Raw genomic sequence first — 22,642 nt, 5'->3', positions numbered from 1 at the left:
TACTGTATTCCTGCAATAGGCAAGACTTCATTACATCTGTACCATGTCCATAACAAACCCTGCTTAATTGTGGGTCATGGTGGTTAGCAGAGAAACAGTGGCCCGAAGGGCCAATGTCTGTGCTGTACGACTCCATTTATTTTCTCTCTGATGAATTCAATGGCTTGTTACAGTGAGTTACTGATGCCAGGTTTTATTTTATTAACAGCTCAAGCTCTGGCATCTGCGCTGGGGGTCCCACAAACCCTCGTGCTCTGGCATCTGCGCTGGGGGTCCCACAAACCCTCGTGCTCTGGCATCTGCGCTGGGGGTCCCACAAACCCTCGTGCTCTGGCATCTGCGCTGGGGGTCCCACAAACCCTCGTGCTCTGGCATCTGCGCTGGGGGTCCCACAAACCCTCATGCTCTGGCATCTGCGCTGGGGGTCCCACAAACCCTCGTGCTCTGGCATCTGCGCTGGGGGTCCCACAAACCCTCGTGCTCTGGCATCTGCGCTGGGGGTCCCACAAACCCTCGTGCTCTGGCATCTGCGCTGGGGGTCCCACAAACCCTCGTGCTCTGGCATCTGCGCTGGGGGTCCCACAAACCTTCCTGCTCATTGTACCATTGACCCCTGTGTCCAGGTACAGCCACTGGATCACAGCCCCTCCAGGGACCCTCAGTGACAACAAATGAGCACCTCAGCCTCCTCAGTTATCCACTGGATTCCCGACCCCTCGTTCCCTCTGCCCCGACACCTCCCCCTGCCCCGGCACCCCCCCCTCTACCCTGGTAGGTTTTTGAAGGATGGGAGGAAACCAGAGCCCCCAGGGAAAGCCCACGCAGACAGAGGGAGAATGTATAAACTCCTTACAGTCGGAGTGGGATTCGAACCGCAGTCCTGATCACTGGCGCTGTAACAGCGTTGCTCAAATTGCCTCGCTAACCATGCCACCTATTCTTGAGTAAGAGGCGTGAACATTTGCATCAACATTTGAACACTCGCCATCCTTCCAGGAATACGCCCAGAGTTGACAACAAGAGTAGTAGCTGCCAAGAGGAGCAGTGACGGGGGCAGGGATGAGGACAGCCTCAGCATGAGCTGGAATGGGAGCCATGTCGGATCATCCTGACTCACAGGAGAGAGTTCAGCCAACGATCAGGAGAGCGGCTTGAGACCAGCAATCAGACAGAGTGTTCTAATTAAACCGACGCTGTAAGAAGACCTCATTCTGCTCCTCCAATTCCCATCCGCTGCCTTCCCCGGCATCTCCTCCCTGTCTGACTCAGGCTATTGCTGTGGTTCTGAGCAGGCAGGGTCCATGGATGCAACTTGGGTGGCTTCACGAGTGAAGTTCGCATCGCCAAAGGAATTTCAATCCGGAAATCCAACAACTCCTTCGCCCTTCCTGGAGAGGTGGGGTGGGGGCATTGGGATCAGACCTCCATTGGAATCAGCATCATGCCAGACATTTCATTGAGTCCTGTAATAAACTCTGCAATGACGGACATGTCGGATACAGGGGGGGATACTGATGCATGGCAAATAACTGCACTGTGTGACTGGCTCCCAGATGGGTTTCCACAGCAAACAGACTGTGACAGAGTATATAGAAATGTTTTGGGGAGATAAATTGGAAAGGTTTGTTAGAGTAGGTCACATACAAACACTTTTAAACAGATATTATTTAAAATACTGGAGCTCTGTCCCATGCTAGACATGTCAGGGCCAACAGTCTTCGCAAGAGCTTTGTAGAAGAGACTTCACTAATGGATTGTTGATTACAAAAAAGGCAACAGATGAATGATCTTGTCAGAGTCACCTTGCTTCTGGAAGGGAAGTTGCTGTTCTAGGAGGGTCACGAGGTTTTGCAAGCAGAGAGAGTCAAACAGGCTTTCTCTCAGAGAGAGAGAGAGAGACAGGGGGCGTGGCAAGATGGCGTAGGGAGCGGACGTGCCTTCCCGGTCTCCCCCAGGCAGTTATATAAATACCTGTTTTAAGAATATTTCTTTTCTGTTAAAAGTCTTTGTTTTGTTTATCAATTGTTTTTAGTTTAAAATGGCAACAAAGATTAAGGAAAATAGAGTTCAAATACAGAACAAAACTACACTCTCCGACTTTGGAAGAAACTCGGCCTACTTGCCCAGACAGAACCACGGAGTCAAGGCTGGAATCTTCTTAAGAACGGAGCTCATTAATTGGACTGTCGGATAAGCTGGCCTTGGACACCCCTCTGAAAGATGGTGATGAATATTGATTTGAAATGTTTTATGAAGATAAATTGCAGTAATTGGCATTGGTTGCCCGTGAGTTTTAAAAATCCAGATAACATTAAAGTTTATTAGTGATTTTTTTTGGACGGAATATCGGAAGGATGAACTTATTATCTATAAATACAGAACAAAATTACATTCTTTGACTTTGGAAGAAATTTGACCTATTTGCCCAGACAGAGCCGGAGTTGGTGCTGGAATTTTCTCAAGAACAGAACTTATTAGAGTTGATTTCTGACTCCTTTTTGAAAGATGGCGATGAATGTTGATTTGAAATATTTTTTGAAGATAAACATATATATGGAACTCCTTGACCTGCAATAAGGTTTATCAGTGATTTTTTTTTTGGATGGAATATTGGAAGAGTGAATTTATTATCTGTGAGTATGCATACATTGCAAACAGATTTTAATAGTTTTGAAAAGGTTTTTTTTTAAACTAAACAACAAGATCAGTTTAATATTGAGAAAATTGGAAAAAACAGAAACTTTATTAAATTTGGAAACTCAGTAGAAGAAACTATGAACAAGATTGATGATTTATAAAATTAAAGTCGAAGGAGCAATGTCCAAGAAGAGTTAAAAATTTTGAATAAGTTTTTCTTGAAAATAAACAATAATTTCAACTTAACATTGAGAAGATTGACAAAGTGGAAAATTTGATATTAAATTGGGAAATATAGAAGAAAGAACTTATGAATAACATTGATGCTTTAGAAGATCAAGACCGAAGGAATTATGTTCAAGAAATTTTTAAAAGATTTGAAAAAAACTTTTTTTGAAAGTAAGCTACAAATTCAACTTGAGACTGAGAAGAATGGAAGATTCGGTGTTGAACTGGGATGTTCAGAGGTGTTTTAATTCAGTGGATGAAATTCAGGAAGACTTGAAAAAAAATTTAAAAAAAAACTATTATTGATTGTAAACAATGTTTAACTCAGTGTTGGGAGGGTAGAAAGGGTGCAAAATTTAATATCAAGTTTGGATTTTCAAAAAAAAAGAGTTTATGAATAAGATTGGTTAAATTGATGGACCAGGGTTTTATGGATATAAGAAATGATGATTTTTCGGTTTATACGTGTATTTTGTCTGCCTGGGGGGGGGGGGGAGGGGGTGGTACTCCTGCTCCCGAAAGTCATATGCCACTTGTGGTTTATACCACACCCATTTGGGTTTTTGGGAATTAACCACCACAAGGTGGTTTCCTAAGGGGTTAGGGGAGGTGGGGGGGTGAAAATTTGAAAATTATTTAGTATCTATTATGTAATATTATACTAAGTCAATTTGAAATGAATGTATGGAGATACTATAAATAAATTTCAAAAAAAAAGAGAGAGAGAGAGACAGAGATCAGTTCTACAGCAGCTGGAACTGGAACAGAACAAGCTGGCAAGCTTGTGGAAAACCCTATTTGGAAGACTGATTTGTAAGTGCTTTGTTCAGCCTGGTCAAAGTCCTTGTGGTTCATGCAAGAGGAAAGGACTGGCTGTCTAATGTTTCACTTGGAATAAGAGAAACAAAAAGGCACTCTCTGGTGATCTGAAAGAAAGAGGTTATCATCTGGAGAACCCTGAAGGGGGCAAGTTTGGAAGTGCATCAGTTGTGGATGTCCTGGAACAACAAATCTCTCTCTGAAAACTGACAAGAACCTTCCTGAACAGTAACCATTTACCTTTCAAGCATCAAAGCCTGATGAACTTTATAAATGTTAAATTCTCTGCACAGTATAAGAATTGCCTGCAACCAGTGAACTTGGAGGAATGAACCAGTGAACTTGGAGGAATGAGAAGTGAGATTGGACTGTGAACCAAAGAACTTTTCTGAACTTAAACACACATGCGCTTAGAATTAGAAGTGGGACAAGTTAGGTTAGTTAAGTCAATAGTGATAAGTTAAAGTGTGGTTCTATTTTCATGTTTAAAGATAATTAAAAGCAACTTTTGTTTAAGTAACCATTTATCTTGATGAATATCTATTGCTGCTGGGTTTTGGGGTCCTCCGGGCTCGTAACAAGACCCCGGCATGGAAGAGATCGAGAGGCGCGAGGATTGGCTTTGCTCATCTATTCCTGCCTTGTTCTCTTTCCCTATACATCCATCAAGCATCCTGCCCCAGGGGTCTCAGAACACTAGCTTTGTTTTTAACCCCTGCCCTCCCCCCCCCCACCCCGTCCCCATAACCTAATCTCTTCCTGGGGCTGCAGCCTTGTTTTGCTTCAAACCCGTCCGGATTTAATAACAGAAGGGCTCAGGCCCGAAATGTCAGCAATCTTTGGACACTGTGAAACCAGCCGAGTTCCTCCAGCATTCGGTAGGTTCAGACTTTCACTTAGAACACCGCAGCAAAGGCCCTTCGGCCCTCAATGTTATGCTGACCTATATATTCCTACCAACTAAAACTAAACCCTTCCTACTCCGTAACCCTCTATTTTCCTTCCATCCATGGGCCCGACTAAGAGTCTCTTAAATGCCCCTAATGTTTCAGCCTCCACCCCCACCCCAGCAAGGAATTCCAGGCACCCACAACTCTCCGTGAGTAAAAAACTCCCCTAAAAATGGAAAGTAGGGGTGGAACATAGAAAATGGAAAGCGGTCGAAGGAATTTTTGTATGAGAGATCGTTGCATGGGTAGATTAAATGGTATGGCGTGCACCTTACGGGGCAGGGTAGGGAATACAATGTGAACTGAGCGGCATCTGTGAGAGAAAACGAGTAGTCAACAATTCAGGCCAGAACTCTTCATCGAGATTGGTATTTGCCCTGAAAACCTCCTTGGAACTGTTACTATTTTAATTTAGCCACACAGCACAGAAGCAGGCCCTATCGACCCAGGAGTCCATGCTGCCCAATTGACCGACAATCCCCGTTACGTTTTGAAGGGTGGGAGGTAACTGGAGCGCACCCACCCCCCCCCCACGCAGACACAAGGAGAACGTGCCAACTCCTTACAGACAGCGTGGCATTCGAACCCTGGGCCTGATCGTTGGGGCTGTGACGGCGTTGCAGTAACTGCTACGCCAACAGCACACTCATCAACATCCTTCCTTAACCAAGGAGACCGACACGTCTGCAGAAACTCAACTTTTACAGGTCCATTTGGGATGTCCTTGGACTCAGGAGCAGAGACTTCCAGGGACAAAGCAACCTCACCCACGCACGCCCACATTTAGTGTGGCAGCAAGTAGGGTGGCAAAAAAAATAATTGGAGTTTGAGATCTGGTCCTTTACAATGTAGTTTCCACGGAAACAGGTCAGTAAAACCTGGTTCTTCTCTGCCGAAAGAGGATTGCTGTTATTCAGACCAGCAAGGTTGGAAACAATTTAAGGATGATATTGCATTGATCTATTTGAGTTTTAATGTCACGATAAGTTCAAGGGCAAAGAGAATCTCATTGCAAATTCAAATTTCCTAATGGCGCGGGGATATGCAGGATTGCATATTGGACGCTGGGGACATCTAAGGACGTTTAGTGTCGTGGTTAGCGAGATGCTGTTACAGTGCCAGCGACCCGGGTTCACATCCTAGGTGACTCATGGCGCGACAGAGTCATGAACGTCCAAGTCCTGGAGAAGACTGGAAGTACGGACCTCTACTCCATCATCTGCGCTAGCCACCTGCGGTGGGCTGGCCACATTGTCTGTGTGTGGAGGACGGCCGATTGCCCAAAGATGTCCTCTACGGTGGGCTACCAGATGCTCCCCGCCCTGTTGGCCGTCTACGTCTTCGCTGCAAAGACGTAATCAAGTGTGATCTCCAGTCATTCTATGTCAACCATACTGACTAGGAGGGCCTCACAAAAAGTCGCACCACACGGCGTTCCGTGATTCACAGTGGAACACAAATGGACCAATAATGACAGAGTTCTCTGAAGGCAGAAGAGCTACAAGGCACCGTGTTCATCTTCGCTCACGAAGGGATGGGCCATGATGATGTGTAAGGAGTTTGTATCTTCTCTCACTGACTGCGTGGGTTTCCTCCCACCGTTCCAAAGGTGAACAGGTTAGTAGGTTAACAGGGAGTATTTGGGCAGTGCAGGCTCATGGGCCTGAACAACCTGTTACCGTCCTGCTGCGCCATTGTTTTAAATTAAAATTAGAACCCTCTCCGCAGGAGGCCCAGCGAAGTCTGCCCGGTAACAAGGTAACCTAGCTACTACAGACGGGAGGAATCCACGATGTCAGGGCAGTTGCAACGACAATGAGCCGATATTGAACAAGCCCGAGTGAAGCGACAAAGGGATATAGGAGAAATATCCCAAGATCCAACGCAATCATCCAAGCCCCCCCAAAATTCCCCAAACTTACTGGCCCAGCAATAGAGAAGACAGCCTGCACCGCAATGGTCTTCTGGCCACTTTTAAACGACAAGTGCTCCAGTCCTGCTAGGCCCCTGCGTTCATGGAGTGAACCAGATCCAACAGGGCAGAGGTCGCTGGGGAATGAAATGCCAACGGCAGCGGTTGGAGGTGCTAACGAAAGGCAGGATGCAGTCGTGAAAGGCCAGGGGACAGGGAAAGGAAGACATTGCTTCCTACAGACTGAGATGGTCTGTAAACAAGCTGGTGATTCATCTGTCTAACACTCCAAAGTGAGTAACCCAGTACTCAGAATTTATCATGAACATGTCACAGCGCAAACATTTATATAAACCACCTGACAAAATAAATAAAAATCGTGCAAAACAAAGAAAAATTCAGAGTGAGGCAGTGCCTTTGGTTCATTGATCATTCAGGAATCTGATGGTGGCGGGGAAGAAGCCGTCCTTGTGCTACTGAGTGCTCGTGTACCTTTTTCCCTGATGGTAGCAGAGTGAAGAGGGCATGCCCTGGGTGGTAGGGGTCGTTGAGGATAGAGACTGGTTTTTTTTTTTTAAAAACACCGCCTCTTGTAGATATCCTCAATGGAGTGAAATCTGGTGCCTGAGATGTCGCAGGCTGAGTTAACAATCCAATGGAGTTTACTCTTGTCTATACCAGGTAGTGATGCAACCAGCCAGAATGCTCTCCACAGTACACCTGTAGAGGCTGCTTTTTTTAAAGACACGACCTCTTGTAGACGTCTTCGATGGAATGGAGACTGGTGCTGTGATGTCGCTGGTCGAGTTAACAACTCTGGGGTTTTTTTTCCTGTCCTGATCGTTGGCATCTTCTTACCAGACAGTGATGCAACCAGCCAGAATGCTCCCCACAGTGCACCTGTAGAAATTGGCAAGTCTTCGGTGACGTACCGAATCTCCACAAACTCCTCACAAAGTATAGCCGCTGGCCAGTCTTCTTTGCAATTGCATCAACGTGAAAGCTCAAATCTTTTAATTTTTAAGACATACAGTACAGTAACAGTACGTTTCAGCCCACGAGTATGTACTGGGGGCGTAGGTTAATTGGGCGCATGCACTCGTGGGCTGAAATATGTGTAAATTAATAATTAAAAGGTTGGCCACCCCTACACTAACCGTGCCATTCCTTTCCTACAGTTATCGGACTCCTTTTAGTAACTGTACATTTCTCTATGATGCTAGATCTGCAGCCTTGCTTCACACCTATGGCTCCTAGAACGCTTCCACCAGCGTTGTCTCCGCTCCATCCTCAACATTCATTGGAGCGCCTTCATCCCTAACGTCGAAGTACTCGAGATGGCAGAGGCCGACGGCATCGAGTCCACGCTGCTGAAGATCCAGCTGCGCTGGGTGGGTCATGTCTCCAGAATGGAGGACCATCGCCTTCCCAAGATCATGCTATATGGCGAGCTCTCCACTGGCCACCGTGACAGAGGTGCACCAAAGAAGAGGTACAAGGACTGCCTAAAGAAATCTCTTGGTGCCTGCCACATTGACCACCGCCAGTGGGCTGATATCGCCTCAAACCGTGCATCTTGGCGCCTCACAGTTCGGCGGGCAGAAACCTCCTTTGAAGAAGACCGCAGAGCCCACCTCACTGACAAAAGAGGAAAAACCCAACGCCCAACCCCAACCAACCAATTTTCCCCTGCAACCGCTGCAACCGCGTCTGCCAGTCCCGCATCAGACTTGTCAGCCACAAATGAGCCTGCAGCTGACGTGGACATTTACCCCCTCCATAAATCTTCGTCCACGAAGCCAAGCCAAAAAAGATCTGCAGCCTTGTTATACTACCACACCATCCCCTTGCAATCTCTTTCGCTCCCTACTGTAATAACGTGTAGGCTGACTGCCTGGATAGCGCACAGTTTTTCTACTGCATCGCAACAAATCAGCCCCTCTCGTCTTTCTGTTCCCTGTTTCGCTGGCATCTGGGGAGCGCCTTGAGATGGAGGACAGCTTGCATCCATGAGCCTGAGTGGGTTCGGAGGTCGGTGTTGGAACCCCACCGCCTCGTACATGGATGGGACAGGATGTGGCAGGTTGGAAGAGTGCACCCTTCTGTACCTGCGCAGGTCCCATCCTGTCCCCCCGTGTAGCTGAGATTTTCCATACCACCCTGAAAGCACCATGCCTCGGGTGAGGGGACGGTCGCAGAGGCTTTGAGCTCATTCTCACTCTCCCACCGTGACAGTTTAAAATGGTGATGTCACCGACAGTGTGCACCCCTTTCCCCTCCCCAGGGTGAATGTGAACAGAGTTGCGGGCCACGGTGTGACCCCGAGTGATATTACCCAGGGAGGGCTGAGCAGATCGCTGCAGGACCAATGTGCGTTTAACAGTAATGAGTGGCATGTCTAATCTCATCTGGCTTGCCTTCAGTGTACGGTTGAGTGCAGAGAGGGAGATTGATCACAATCTCGCTAGCCCCTTTCACACTGGCAGCTTATCCTCGTAATTAATGGCCAATGTAACCGGTTAAAGGGCCAGTGTGAATGCTCACAAACTGGCACACATACATCAAATCACCTCGGGGATGGAGCGCCTCGGTGGGGTGTAACATCCTGGGGGGGGGGGGGGGTTCAATTGATGCCTGCCTGCCGATTAGCCCAGTGTGAAAGGGACATGGACTATTCAGGAACAAAGTAGTGACGCACTGATGATGTTTTTGCATGAGTGCGGGAACGTGAAGGAAACCAAAGGTTAAAAAGTTATAAACTTTGTATTCAATTTACAAACTCCTGATCAATGTATTATCTTGTATTTAAACATGCCCAATAATAACATAATCAAGCATTTATTTACAGCACTTTGAGCCCTTCAGTCCCTGTTGTTGTTCCAGACTATATAAACCTTTAGAAATTCATAAAGGTCCAGGGAAAACACAAAAGGCGCACAATTTATAATGACCGTGAGAAAAATAGGGGAGAGAGAGAGATGGATGGCGTGAAAGGGCTGAATGCACAGAGCCCTCATGGAGGGGTTTCTCTGCCACATGGAATTCTGGGAGGGCAGGTCCGCCATTGCTCGATATGCCACTCGGACATCACCAGCGGAGGATGGGTGCCCCTCTCCCCGGGATGTCTGGTGGTAAGCGTGAAAGGACACAGAGAACCGGTTAACAGTGCCTCAATGTGAACGGCAACATCGGCTTCTTGAACCGGTTCGTTGAACTGCCAATTTACAGGTTAGCCAGTGTGTTTAACAGTAATGAGTTTAACTCCTTTGTTATGACTCAATCATGTCACAGTGGCGTGCCTAATCTCATCTGGCTTGCCTTCAGTGCATGGCTAAGTGCAGAGAGAGAGATTGATCAGAATCTCGCCGACTGCCTGCGTTAGGGATAGGAATGGCTCGATATGCACTGTTGACGCAACTGGATAGAACAGCAGCTGTTCTGATCCAATGACGCAGTGGCTGAGTATTTGGCATGGAGAGGGAGCAGAGACAGGACTGCCTCTGGTCCCAGCGATGTAAATGTTGACCCCGCGCCATCGGATATCGCCTCCTGCCCTCTCCCCCACGGCACAGTAACAGGCCCCTCTGGTCCATGAGCCCTTGCCGCCCAATTGACGGTAGGTGGGAGGACACTGGAGTGCTGGGAGAAGCAGGGAGAATGTACAATCTCCTGAGATTGCCACAGGTCCTGTCATTATAAGCGCCGAGCTAACTAACTCGTTTTCTCTGTCACGTTTCTGGCAAAGGTTCCTAGACCTGAAAGATTAAATGGCCCCCCCTCTCCATAGATGTTGCCTGGCCAACTTTGCTTTCAACATTTTCTGCTTTTATTTGAGACACAGCTTCTGCAGATTCTGAGCATTTTTAAAAACTTTTCACTCCGGTCGGTGCAGCTGTTCACAGCTGCTTGTCAAGAGCCTGGGACAAATCTTAGTCCCTGGGTGGAATGGAAACATTTCAAATGTTGAAAGGTGTGGACGGAGTAGATGTAGAAAGATGGTTTCCCAATGATGGGAGAGCCGAGAACAAGAGGGCACAAGTTCAAGATGGAAGGGCATCCTCTTAGAACAGAGATACGGAGGAATTTATTCAGCCAGAGGGTGGAATTTGTTGCCACAGGCGGTTGCGGAGGCCAGGTCATTGGGTGTATTTATGGGCATCAACGGTTTTGGGGAGAAAGCAGTGGGGCTGAGTGAATCAGCTCATGATTAAATGGCAGGGCAGACCTGATGGGCTGAATGGTCTCTTTATGCTCCTATGTTTTATGGGTGATACTGGCATGGCCAGCATTTATTGCCGATCCCCATTAACCTCAGAAAGGCTAAGGAGCGGAATGGCTGCCTTTCCTTTTTAAATTTCTACACACAGCAGGTAATAGGCCCTTTTGGGCCACAAGTCCATGCAGCCCAATTTACCTCCAACCCCCGAATGTTTTTGGAAGGGTGGGAGGAAACCCTGCGCAGACATGGGGAGAATGTACAAATTCCTTACAGACAGCGCAGGATTCGAACCCAGGAACAGCACTGTGCTAAAACCGCTACTGACAATACCCAGCAGGACTTTGAGCAAGGCCAGTGTCACAAAAGCTGAGTCTGGGGAGGCACGCAGCAGCTTTACTTCTAGAACATGGTGGTATGGCAAAAGGTTGGATAAACTATACGTTGTATACGTTGGTATATTTAGAGGGGGAAATATGATTGAGGAATATTAGATTATTAAAGGATTAGACACGATAGAAACTGATTACATGTTCCCAATGTTGGGGGAGACAGGACTAGAGGCCATAGTTTAAGAATACAGGGAAAGCCCTTTAGGACAGAGATGAGAACTTTTTTTTTTTACCCAGGGAGTTGTTGGTCTGTGGAATGCTTTGCCGCAGAAGGTGGTAGAGGCAGGTTCTCTGGATCAGTTCAAGAGGGAGTGAGATAAGGTTCTTGTGGACAGGGGAAATTAAGGGCTATGGGGAGAAGGCAGGGACACGATAGTGGAAGATGAAGCCATGATCTGAATGAATGGCGGTGCTGGCTCGATGGGCTGAATGGCCTGCTCCAGCACCTCTTGTCTATTGGGTTGCCAGTGGGAACTGAGTCAGCAGGCAGAGAAACTCCGTATGAGGAGAGAAGAGTGGAGTGAGTCTGAGGACTGAAGTAGAAACAAAGCTGGAGAAACTCAGCAGGTCACACAGCAAAGATAAAGATACATAACTGGCATTTCAGGCTGGAACCCTTCATCACGGTACCACAAGCCCGAAATGTTGGCTACATAAACATTGGTCATCTTTGCTATACAAAGTACACTGTTGGACCCGCTGAGTTTCTTCAGCGTTGTGTAATTACTTCAATCACGGTGTCGGTGGACTTTCGTGCTTTGGTTCTGACTACTGCAAAGCTCGGTGAAATCTCTCCAGGGTTGCATGCCCTGAAGAAGTTCTCCTTTGCTCTCCGATTCTCGTTCACCGCTCCCCCATCTGTAATCCCCACTCCTCTTGAGCTTCGTGTTCGGGCACCTGCTCAGACCTTGATAAGGGACTCAAGCCCAAAACGTTGATTTATATACAGTAAAGGTCCAAAAATCTGGAGGCCAGAAACCATGGAATCTGGACTTCTCAAAGACTCTGAACCGTTGTAAATTTAGCGGGCTTTTGTGTGTGTGTGCGGAAGAACAAATATGTATTTGGGTTTTTTTTTTGCACTTGTTTTTTCTTAAAATAAAAAATGTTTCTGAATCAGAATTTATTGTCATGAACAAGTCACGAAATTCTTTGATCTACGGCAGCGCTACATATAAACCACTGTACAAAATAAATAAAAATAAAGCAAGAGAAAAGGTCAAAGTAGGGCATAAAGAAACTATCAAAATTTACCTGCTCGGTTCTTCTTTATTCTCCTTAAATTTGAATTTTAAAAGTACTCCCCGAGAATCCAGAAATTCCGGACCGACCCAATCCCCGAGCGGTCCGGGTTTTAGGACTTTCAGTCGAGTATCTTCATCTTTGCTACATAAAGTGAACTGTCTGACCTGCTGAGCTTCCCCAGCCTTGTGTTTGTACTGTTAGGAGAACGATTGAACTCATCGTCAGTCAGGGCCAAAATCTGCGAGAAACAAGAACTCTATAAAGAACCAGCTGTTGGACATCTGGGGCCAAACCCAAGGGAGTTTACTGGCAGGACAGCAATGGATTCCAACATGTAAATAGTGAAAGAGAGAGAGGCACACATCAACACCAAGTGATCCAAAAAAGCAAGGAGTCAGCAGCCAAACGGGAAACTGTTCAAAGCCAGGTGCCCATTCTGGAATGTATCATCTCGCTCAGGCTCTCACAGCGAGACATTGGTCAAGTGTTCCAAACCCCTGTCTATCCCCAAGTAAGGAGCGTCAAGAGGGCGCCGTCCAAACCCCCACCGTCCCGGGGCCGTCCAAACCCCCACCGTCCCGGGGCCGTCCAAACCCCCACCGTCCCGGGGCCGTCCAAACCCCCACCGTCCCGGGGCCGTCCAAACCCCCACCGTCCCGGGGCCGTCCAAACCCCCACCGTCCCGGGGCCGTCCAAACCCCCACCGTCCCGGGGCCGTCCAAACCCCCACCGTCCCGGGGCCGTCCAAACCCCCACCGTCCCGGGGCCGTCCAAACCCCCACCGTCCCGGGGCCGTCCAAACCCCCACCGTCCCGGGGCCGTCCAAACCCCCACCGTCCCGGGGCCGTCCAAACCCCCACCGTCCCGGGGCCGTCCAAACCCCCACCGTCCCGGGGCCGTCCAAACCCCCACCGTCCCGGGGCCGTCCAAACCCCCACCGTCCCGGGGCCGTCCAAACCCCCACCGTCCCGGGGCCGTCCAAACCCCCACCGTCCCGGGGCCGTCCAAACCCCCACCGTCCCGGGGCCGTCCAAACCCCCACCGTCCCGGGGCCGTCCAAACCCCCACCGTCCCGGGGCCGTCCAAACCCCCACCGTCCCGGGGCCGTCCAAACCCCCACCGTCCCGGGGCCGTCCAAACCCCCACCGTCCCGGGGCCGTCCAAACCCCCACCGTCCCGGGGCCGTCCAAACCCCCACCGTCCCGGGGCCGTCCAAACCCCCACCGTCCCGGGGCCGTCCAAACCCCCACCGTCCCGGGGCCGTCCAAACCCCCACCGTCCCGGGGCCGTCCAAACCCCCACCGTCCCGGGGCCGTCCAAACCCCCACCGTCCCGGGGCCGTCCAAACCCCCACCGTCCCGGGGCCGTCCAAACCCCCACCGTCCCGGGGCCGTCCAAACCCCCACCGTCCCGGGGCCGTCCAAACCCCCACCGTCCCGGGGCCGTCCAAACCCCCACCGTCCCGGGGCCGTCCAAACCCCCACCGTCCCGGGGCCGTCCAAACCCCCACCGTCCCGGGGCCGTCCAAACCCCCACCGTCCCGGGGCCGTCCAAACCCCCACCGTCCCGGGGCCGTCCAAACCCCCACCGTCCCGGGGCCTTCCAAACCCCCACCGTCCCGGGGCCTTCCAAACCCACAAAATTATCAGGCCTGAGCCCTTCGAGGTATCAATCAGCAAAGAACAGGAAAGCTTCAGGAGAAAAACTGTAGACTGGCAGGGGGTGTCGTTCAGAGCCTCTAAGGTGTTAATTTTTTAAAAAATATTTAACCATACAGCTCAGAAACAGGCCCTTTTGCCTCACGAGCCCTTGCCACCCAATAGCACACTATCGACCTACAACCCCTGTACGTTTTGAGGAGACCAGAGCCCCCGGAGAAAACTCACGCAGGCATGCGGGATTCAAACCCCAGTCGCTGGTGCTATAACACGTTGCACTACCCGTACTGCCCCTATAATTGGAAGGGAAGGTGAGAATGATCTTGGCTCTGCAAAAGAAGGCAGAGGGAAAAGAGAAAGAGATAGAAACAGAGGAAAGGAAGCAGAGAAAGGCGGATTCTGGAGGCTGACCAGCATCCTGTCCCATTCCATCGTCGGAGGCCTGGTGTCGGGAGAGCTCGCCAGCAGACAAAGTCACACGACTGGAATGAAAACTGTTGGATTATATTCTCAGGACAGTGAACTCACACAACTGGCTGCCAGCAGCGCAGGTCCAAGGAGATGCTCAGGCCCTCAGTCGATCACACTCTTGGCCTATAGCTAAGAAGGTCTGTGTTTCGAGTCCCTCCCCATGGACCGAGCACAAGAACCCAGAGCAGCAATCCAACGCAGGACAGGAAGTGCCGCGCCTGCGACAGACTGTTTGATCCTCGTCCCACACATCCAAACACCTCCATTTCCGATCAACGGAACTCTCCCCAGCCTCAAACAGGTCAATAGTCATCCTTCATCGGATGGCCCGGTTAGCGCCACGCTATCCTCCTCGAATGATGAGGAAGAGACATTGCTCCACCATACAGCAAGGGCCCAATTATAACCACAATATCTGCAGTACATCATTTTGTGGAGGATTGTCTCTGTCAAAACTCTCATCTAACCCAGCGATCGATGCTCGTTTCTCAGCTGCAAGTCAAGGTTTGAACAAAATTTAGGGGTTGTTTTCAAGTCTGCCGACCTCACATGGGCATCGTCACGTGCAAAAGTTAATGCAACGGTGCCACAGCGCCAGCGACCAGGGTTCGAATCTGACATGGTAAGGAGCTTGCATGCTCTCCCCATGCCGGCGTGGATTTCCTCCAGGTGATGCGGGTATATCCTATTTCCCACTTTCAAAATATAGGTCATCTTCTAAGAAACGCAAGCTCCGATATTCTGAATTACAATCTCATCGCTCCAATAAACCAAACTTCGTAACTGTAGCTTTATGTAGCCTTTAATTCATTAACATAACCAATCTGCATAACTTTGCATCAAGATTTTCATAACTTGGGTAAATAAAGCATTTTGTATGATATTCTTCTTTAAACAGTTAAACCAAAATTAAATGATTTAAGTGAAATATGATAATTAATGCAACAAATTCAGTATTTCGATCTTACTCTCCTTCCATGGTTATTCCAAGAATGAGAACTCCTGGTCCACATGGATATTACTGCATATGAACCTCATAGTAACTACGGTAACACTACAAAAACAATTTATCCTTAAGGGGATCGTCACAAAATTAACAAAAATAAAAAAAAAACCCACAGGGTTTTAACCTTTACACCGACTGGTTTTCTCCCACCCTCCAAAATATACGGGGCTTATAGGTCAATTGGGTGTTAGTGGGCGGCCTGGAAAGGCTCGTTACCGTGTTGTGTGTATAAATTTTAAAAAAAAATTCCCTCAGCAGCCCAAAGGGTTGGTGCCATCGCTCTGCTTGTGGGAACGTGTGTTGTCTCTCACATTTCCTACATCACAACCATCCTTGGGTTTCAAAAGGACCCTTTTCCTCAATTGCTTCTCCCTCAATAGGTGTCAACCTGGCAAATTTCTGTTTTATTTTTGGTTTCCAGCATCTGCAGGCATTTTTTTCCCTCCAGTAAGATATTCCACTTGGTTGCAAAGGGCTTTCATTTTTGAAAGTGTAAGAGATGCAAGTCTGCTTGTTTCCACAATTAGCAGATTTACATCCACACCAGCATGTGGTCAGTCTGGGGACACCAATACCCCCGAGCGGAAAGCCTTGCAAAAGGTAGTGGACACGGCCCAGGACTTCACAGGTAAAACCCTCCCACCATCAAGAACACGAACAGGGAGCACTGCCGTCGGAGAGCAGCAGCGACCGTCAAGGACCCACCCCACCTGGGACACGCTCTGCTCTCGCTGCTGCCATCGGGAAAGAGGTCTCGGTGCCACAACTTGCATCACCAGGTTCAGGAACAGCTGCTCCCCCTCCACCGTCAGACTCAATCAGGGACTCATTTAAGGACGGACTTGGGCACTTTATTGATTTTTTTTTCTCTCTGCATTGTCCAGTTTGTTTACATTTCTATATTTGTGTACATGTCTACCTATCTCCTTGAGTACAGTTTCTTGCACATCCAATAAGTGGTTATTCTGCCGCATTTGCAGGATAAAGAATCTCGGGGTTAAAAGTGATGACATATATGTTCTCTGACAATAAATCTGAACTGTAAGTGTTTCTGGAAACATATCCAGCTACAACCTGCTACCTCATTTCACCAGCTCACCCATCAAGTTCCATTGAACACAGACTCAGTCAGAAATACAGCATGGAAACAGGCCCTTTGGCCCACTGAGTCCCTACTAGTCATCAGGTACCATTTTTACACTCATCCTACCCCGACTCGCATCCCAGCACTGCTGCACCCTACCAGATTCTCACACTCACCTGGTCCAACCTCACGGGTGTGACGGTCAACACCACCACCACTTCTTCAAAAGACCCAAAAAAAACTGGCCCACACCAAAGTCCCTTACTATTTTTTTTATATATATGGTGGCACAGTTAGTGTGGCAGTTAGTGCAACTCGGTTACAGTGCCAGCGACCGGGGTTGGAAACTGGCAGCGGTTATACTTTGTGAAGAATTTGAGGAGATTCGGTACGTCACTGAAGACTCTCAAAAAATTCTACAGTTGGGCCATGGAGAGCTTTCTAACTGGTTAAGTCACTGGAGGTCCCAATGTTCAAGGACAAGAATAAACTCCAGAGGGTGTTAACTCGTTTTGCAACATCACGGGCACCAGACTTCACTCCATCGAGGACGTCTACAAGAGGTGTCTGAAGAAAGCAGCCTCTATCCTCAAGGACCCGTCACCACCCAGGCCGTGCCCTCTTCACTCTGCTACCATCGCGAAAAAGGTACAGGAGCCTAAAAATGAGCACTCAGTGGCACAAGGACAGCTTCTTTCCCGCCGCCATCAGATTCCTGAATAATCAATGAACCAAAGACACTGCCTTGCTTTGACTTTCCATGTGTTACTTTTATTTATTTTTGTAAGGTGGTTTATATTTACATTTGGGTGACAGGGTTAGTGCAACCCTGTTACAGCGCCAGTGATCGAGACCGGGGTTCGCAGACATGGGGAGAGCATACAAACTCTTTACAGACTGGATTTGAACCCTGGTCTCGATCACAGGGATTGTAACAGCGTTACGCTAATCGTGCAGTCTGTATGGTGGACTAAAGGAAATGTCATGTAATATTACGTATTTTGTTTTATTATGTGATAATATTGTGAGAATCTTGAATATTGAGAGAAAGAGGACACCCACTCAGGCACGCACACAGACATAGAGAGCCCGCCATTTCCTCCAATAACTTGAAGGCTTCACTCTGGCCATCTGTTCAAAATTCCAGGAAATAAACTTCCGCACTTCCAGGGAATAAAAGCCCGGTTTGTACAATTGCCTCATGACTTAACCCTCGAGAGTCTGGATAATATGCTGCCATTTGCATCTTTGAAGAGAAGGTTGCTAACCGGGCTCCCGCTGGTTTAATCCGAGACCTGGCCTTTAAACAACAGAACATGTCCACTGCTGTGCTTACAGAGATTAAAAAATCCCAACACATCATCCGCGTGCTGGAGAAAATCAGCAGGTCAGGGCAGCATCCACGGAAGGCAGGAGACAGTCAAAGTTCAGGGGAGCAAGAACTGAGCAGACGCCCGAATGAAGGGATGGTGGGGGGGGGGGGGCGTAGGGGAGGATCACAAGCTGGCAAGTGATTACTGGTGGGGGGGGGGGGAGAAAGAAAGGAGATGGTGGGGGAAGGAGGTGTGAAAGAGGCATTCACAGGAGCGAAAAAATATATCGCGATCACTTGGAAGTCCGACTCCCCCTTTACTTATAGCACGATGGGCTGTGGAAATGAACAGCTGTAAACCTATGGGAAAAAAAAAATCACATCTAACTTAAAAGAATAAATATGACATTTTTGTAAAGGTCTGGCAGCCACACCTGGACCACACGGGCCCAGATACAGTAATAAAAGGGGTATAAAAATGTCATTTCCCCAACTGTACTCTATATACCTAAAATATATGTAAGCTCTGACAGTGAACGGATCTGTTTGTTTGGAAGGGGAGGAGGGAGGGAGGGACTTCTGTTTTTGTTTGTCCAAAAAAGTTAAATTTATATTAAGTTGAAAATGTTACCATTTTATATATATATATAAAATTTCTATCTATCTATTTATTTATTTATTTGTTTTTACAAATGGAATATTCCAAAAAAAATCATGTGTCAGCTCCAGGTGATCACTGCAGGAATCTAGACCCCTCTCCTGCTTAATCTAGACCCCTCTCCTGCTTAATCACTAATCTCTCCCTTCTGTCCCACGGACACTCAGTGACTCCGGGGTGGGGCACACAGGAGTCCCTTTTTGCTTCTCTTTCTCTGACTGCAAGAGGCATTGGGCAATTTCTTCTGAAAACCAATCCGTCTGCTGGCTTGTCCCTTCACAAGCGAAGATGAACTCGGTGCCTTCTTGATCAGACAGGGAGATGCTTGTAACAATGAAAGCCCCTGATTCTTTCAAAACTCCTGCCCACGCCTGCAGTGCGTAAACGCTCACCAACAGTCAGACTGTGAACAATTCCGACATATCATCCATCCTCAACCTTCGACAAGGCTTCCGTCGATCAGAACCGGCCCTACAAGTGCCCCTGATAATCCGGCACCTATGGGTGGGGGGAAATTGGAAGATGCCGAATGTGGATTTTCCGGTTGCTTGAGTCTTACTCTTAGAAAGCCTGTAAAACCTTTACGCTGCCTCCTGATTTCCACTCACCAGATAATAAGTGGATAATGTGACAAATCTTGAACCTGCTACGCCAGCTGTTTGAAAAAAAGATCACAGTGCATCAATGTTCATCTTTCCTTTTTCACGCTGCATGGGTCCTGATATGCAACTGCCTTCCTGCCTTTCCAAACCAAACCATTCAACAAACAAAAAGAGCTGGGTCCACCTTGGAGATAATGAAGGGTCCCCTAACTCGCACACCAATGCCGAGAGCAGAACTGGCGCGCTCAACCCCTTGGACCCCCCCTCCCCAAAAGCTGCGAACCCACTTTCACCAGCACTGGAGTGGTTCAAGAAAGTAGCTCATCGTTTTCAAGAGCATTGGGAGATGGTAGCAAATAACGGAAACAGAGAGATCAAAGGTCAAATGTTTGTAATTTGGGGGTACGTCAGAAAGGTATAAAATACAAAACCTTACAATCTCTCCAAGTGCAGCTTTGCCCATCCTCCGGTAGGTCGAGAAGACGCGCACATCATGCAGTACGTGTTAAGTCTTGTTTAATTCCCAGTTAAATCCAAAGTATCCCTGGAATTTCTGGGACTGCTGCTTGTGCCTTCAGCAGGGAACGAAGAGAGGAAACTCAGTGCTCGCCCGCAGGGCTCCACCACCCAGTTCAACTATCGATGGCTCTGCGCAGGCTTCAAAGGAGCCGACGATGGTTTCTTTACAGATCCGGTGACCCACGAGGGTCTGCGCCCAAAATGACAGGGCCCCTGTGGCTGGCAGCAGCCTTGAGGGGTTGCAGAGTCCGGGGAAGTAGAGGACCGGTGCAGAAAACAGGGAGACCACCCAGTTTCCCCCAACCCCCATTTGAGAAGGAGAAGCAGAGCACAGCACAGTGACCTCGGTGGTGGACCAGCCAGGGGCTTTGTGACTCAGGGACATGCAGGCGCTGGGCTGTTGGCGAAACGAAGTGAGGGGCCCGTGCGGGTTGCTGGTGGCTGCGGTCACAAGACTTGCACCAGGCTGCTGGAGATTGGTTGAAGAGGTACCAGGCATCTGAACTGGTGCCAAGGACGCTGAAGGCTTCTTGATTGCGTTGGGGGTTCGGATCTGGAGCTCGGGTCGCCGGTGCTTTGGACTGAAGGCTATGTGTCTGCAGAATCGCTGGAGGTAAATCCACGGACACTCAGTGACTCCGGGGTGGGGCGCACAGGAGTCCCTTTTTGCTTCTCTTTCTCTGACTGCAAGAGGAATTGGGCAATTTCTTCTGAAGACCAATCCGTCTGCTGGCTTGTCCCTTCACAAGCGAAGATGAACTCGGTGCCTTGTAGCTTTTCAGCTTTAGGCACCATGAACCGGGGCAAGGACTTGGAGGCAAGTGCTGGCCCAGGACAAACTCCTCCCTCTGGGTTCCACGCCACTGGGCCTAGCGGAGTGCAAGGCACGACGGCTAGAGTGACGCGGGATTGCCCCGCAGTGGTCTGTTCCAAGACCGTGCTCGCTGGCCGTTGTCCTTATGGATCCTTCGTCCACCAAGTTTGCCACTGCAAACCGCTAGGGAAACAGTTTCCCGTGCTCTGTCGCAGCTGCCAGCCCCTGCTGCCAGCTTGACATGCGCTATCTGTTGAATATTTTTTTAAAAACCAGGTTCAGAGAGAAGATCTCCCCTCAGTCCACACTCCTGTGGTCAGCATTGGGGTCTCTCTCCTTGCCACAATGGACATGTATAACGACCATTGTTTGCAGAGAGCCATAAACACTGTGAAGGACTTCACACACCCCTCCCTCAATCTGTTCTCCCTCCTGCCATCCAGGAAGAGGTACCGAAGCGTTCGGGCCCCTCACGACCAGATTACAAGACAACTTTTTTCCCCCAAGGCTTCTGAACCAGAGACACAGCCTAGCATATGTAACATGATATTTATAAGTTGATATGTTATTTATGATATGTTGTTTAAAAAGGTTTCTGAGGTAATTTATCCATGTAAATAACCAGCTTCATGGTCCGGAGAAACACTACCTCGTTTTCACTGTACGCTGCAAGGTTAATAGTATGAGCGACAAATAAACGCAACTTGATTTAGAAAGCCACCAGCTCCGAAGGTCCTCAAGCGTGGCATTCCTGCTGTCAGCCAAGAACGTTCCTGGGAGTAGGTGAGACCATCTTGGCTCACCATCAACTTCCTGGTGGAACCCTGCCAAATGCACGAGCTTCAGAAAAGGGGTGGGTCACTTGAAGAGAGAAAGAGCGAAACCAAGAGGTTCACCACTCAGGTAAAGGAGGCGAATATTTTGGGAACGGCAGCACAGACCTTCCATCAAAATTCTGATCGCCTGAGTCAGAAAGTCCTCCTCAAGGGGTGACAAATGGTCAGATGCTGAGTGTCTTGTGACTCACCTTTCTGCTCCCCCCCAAAAAAAAAAACAGCTCAGTAGCAGGACTTCCTGGCCCATGAACCCATGCTGCCCAATTCCACCCAATTGACCTACAACCTCTTGAAGGGTGGGAGAAAACCAGAGCAAAAGCAGGTGCAGACACGGGAAGAACGTACAATCTCCTTAAAGACAGCGCCAAATTCAAACCTGCGTCGCTGGCGCTGTAATCTCACGGGTGGCCTCCATCGATCATGGTCGACCATGGGTACTGGTAAAATGAAGCTGGAGTGGCCTCTCCAGGGGTGCAAGCCAGGGCAGAATTGATATGAAGATCTGTCTATTGCCCATGCAGTGGGATTCCCCCCTTTTTTTGGGGGGGAGCAGAGAGGTGAGTCACAGGACGCTCAGCATCTGACCACTTGTCACCCCTTGAGGAGGGCTTTCTGATTCAGGCGGTCAGAATTTTGATGGAAGGTCTGTACTGCCATTCCCAGGTCCAAAGGAATGACGAATGCCAATGCAGTTTGGTACCTACAGCATCACAGGAGTTGCCGTGCCGGTTCTGGGTACAGCAGTCAGTGGCCTTCGGGACTCCAACTCAAATTTTTCCTCAAGGTTTACTCCCAAAGCCTTTCTTGTGAACGGCTGTAGCCATGTAAGGGTTAAAATATATTTCTTGCAAGCAAATCCTGTTTTGTGGCTTTCAAGCAGTTGCTTACATAGTTTTTGAGTGTCTCCATAGCAACATCTTCAAGCCAAGGTCTTATACCTTGTTAGTGATTACACGTTAGTTTCCTTTGTTCAACAAAATGGTAAGGATTTTAGAATGTTCCCACAACTTTTATTGACCATTTAACAAAGTTTAGTACCATCTAACAAAGTTTTAATGACTTATAACAATGTATAGCAACTGATAATAATGTTTAACAAACAGTGGAAAACTCAACTTTAGTACGGATTTGTTTGAACGAGTCATAAACAACAACATTCTAATTCCTGCAGGCAATTATAAAGAAAATTTGTCGCCACAAGCCACAAAGCAGCAGAGGTTTGAACTCAGAGCTGTAATAGTGTTGCACTAACCGTGGTTCCCTGATGGTGGCTATAATGGAAC

General features: G+C 48.6%; 2 protein-coding genes across 2 annotated transcripts in view; one reads left to right on the top strand and one right to left on the bottom strand.

Annotated features, from left to right (window-relative positions):
* The window catches only part of LOC138748074 (uncharacterized), a 13,521-nt gene extending 4,405 nt beyond the window's left edge, over positions 1 to 9,116 (top strand). Inside the window, exon 5 of the mRNA XM_069907768.1 lies at positions 7,770 to 9,116. Coding sequence (XP_069763869.1) covers positions 7,770 to 8,534 — 765 coding nt within the window. The 3' untranslated portion in view covers positions 8,535 to 9,116. The remainder of the gene's footprint in view (positions 1 to 7,769) is intronic.
* numbl (NUMB like endocytic adaptor protein) overlaps positions 1 to 22,642 on the bottom strand; it is a 111,822-nt gene that overhangs the window by 28,129 nt on the left and 61,051 nt on the right.

Source organism: Narcine bancroftii, chromosome 13 (genome assembly GCF_036971445.1).
Source record: "Narcine bancroftii isolate sNarBan1 chromosome 13, sNarBan1.hap1, whole genome shotgun sequence".
Taxonomy (NCBI): Eukaryota; Metazoa; Chordata; class Chondrichthyes; order Torpediniformes; family Narcinidae; genus Narcine; species Narcine bancroftii.
Note: the sequence above shows the minus strand (reverse complement) of the source record. Positions and strands in the feature narration are given on the sequence as shown.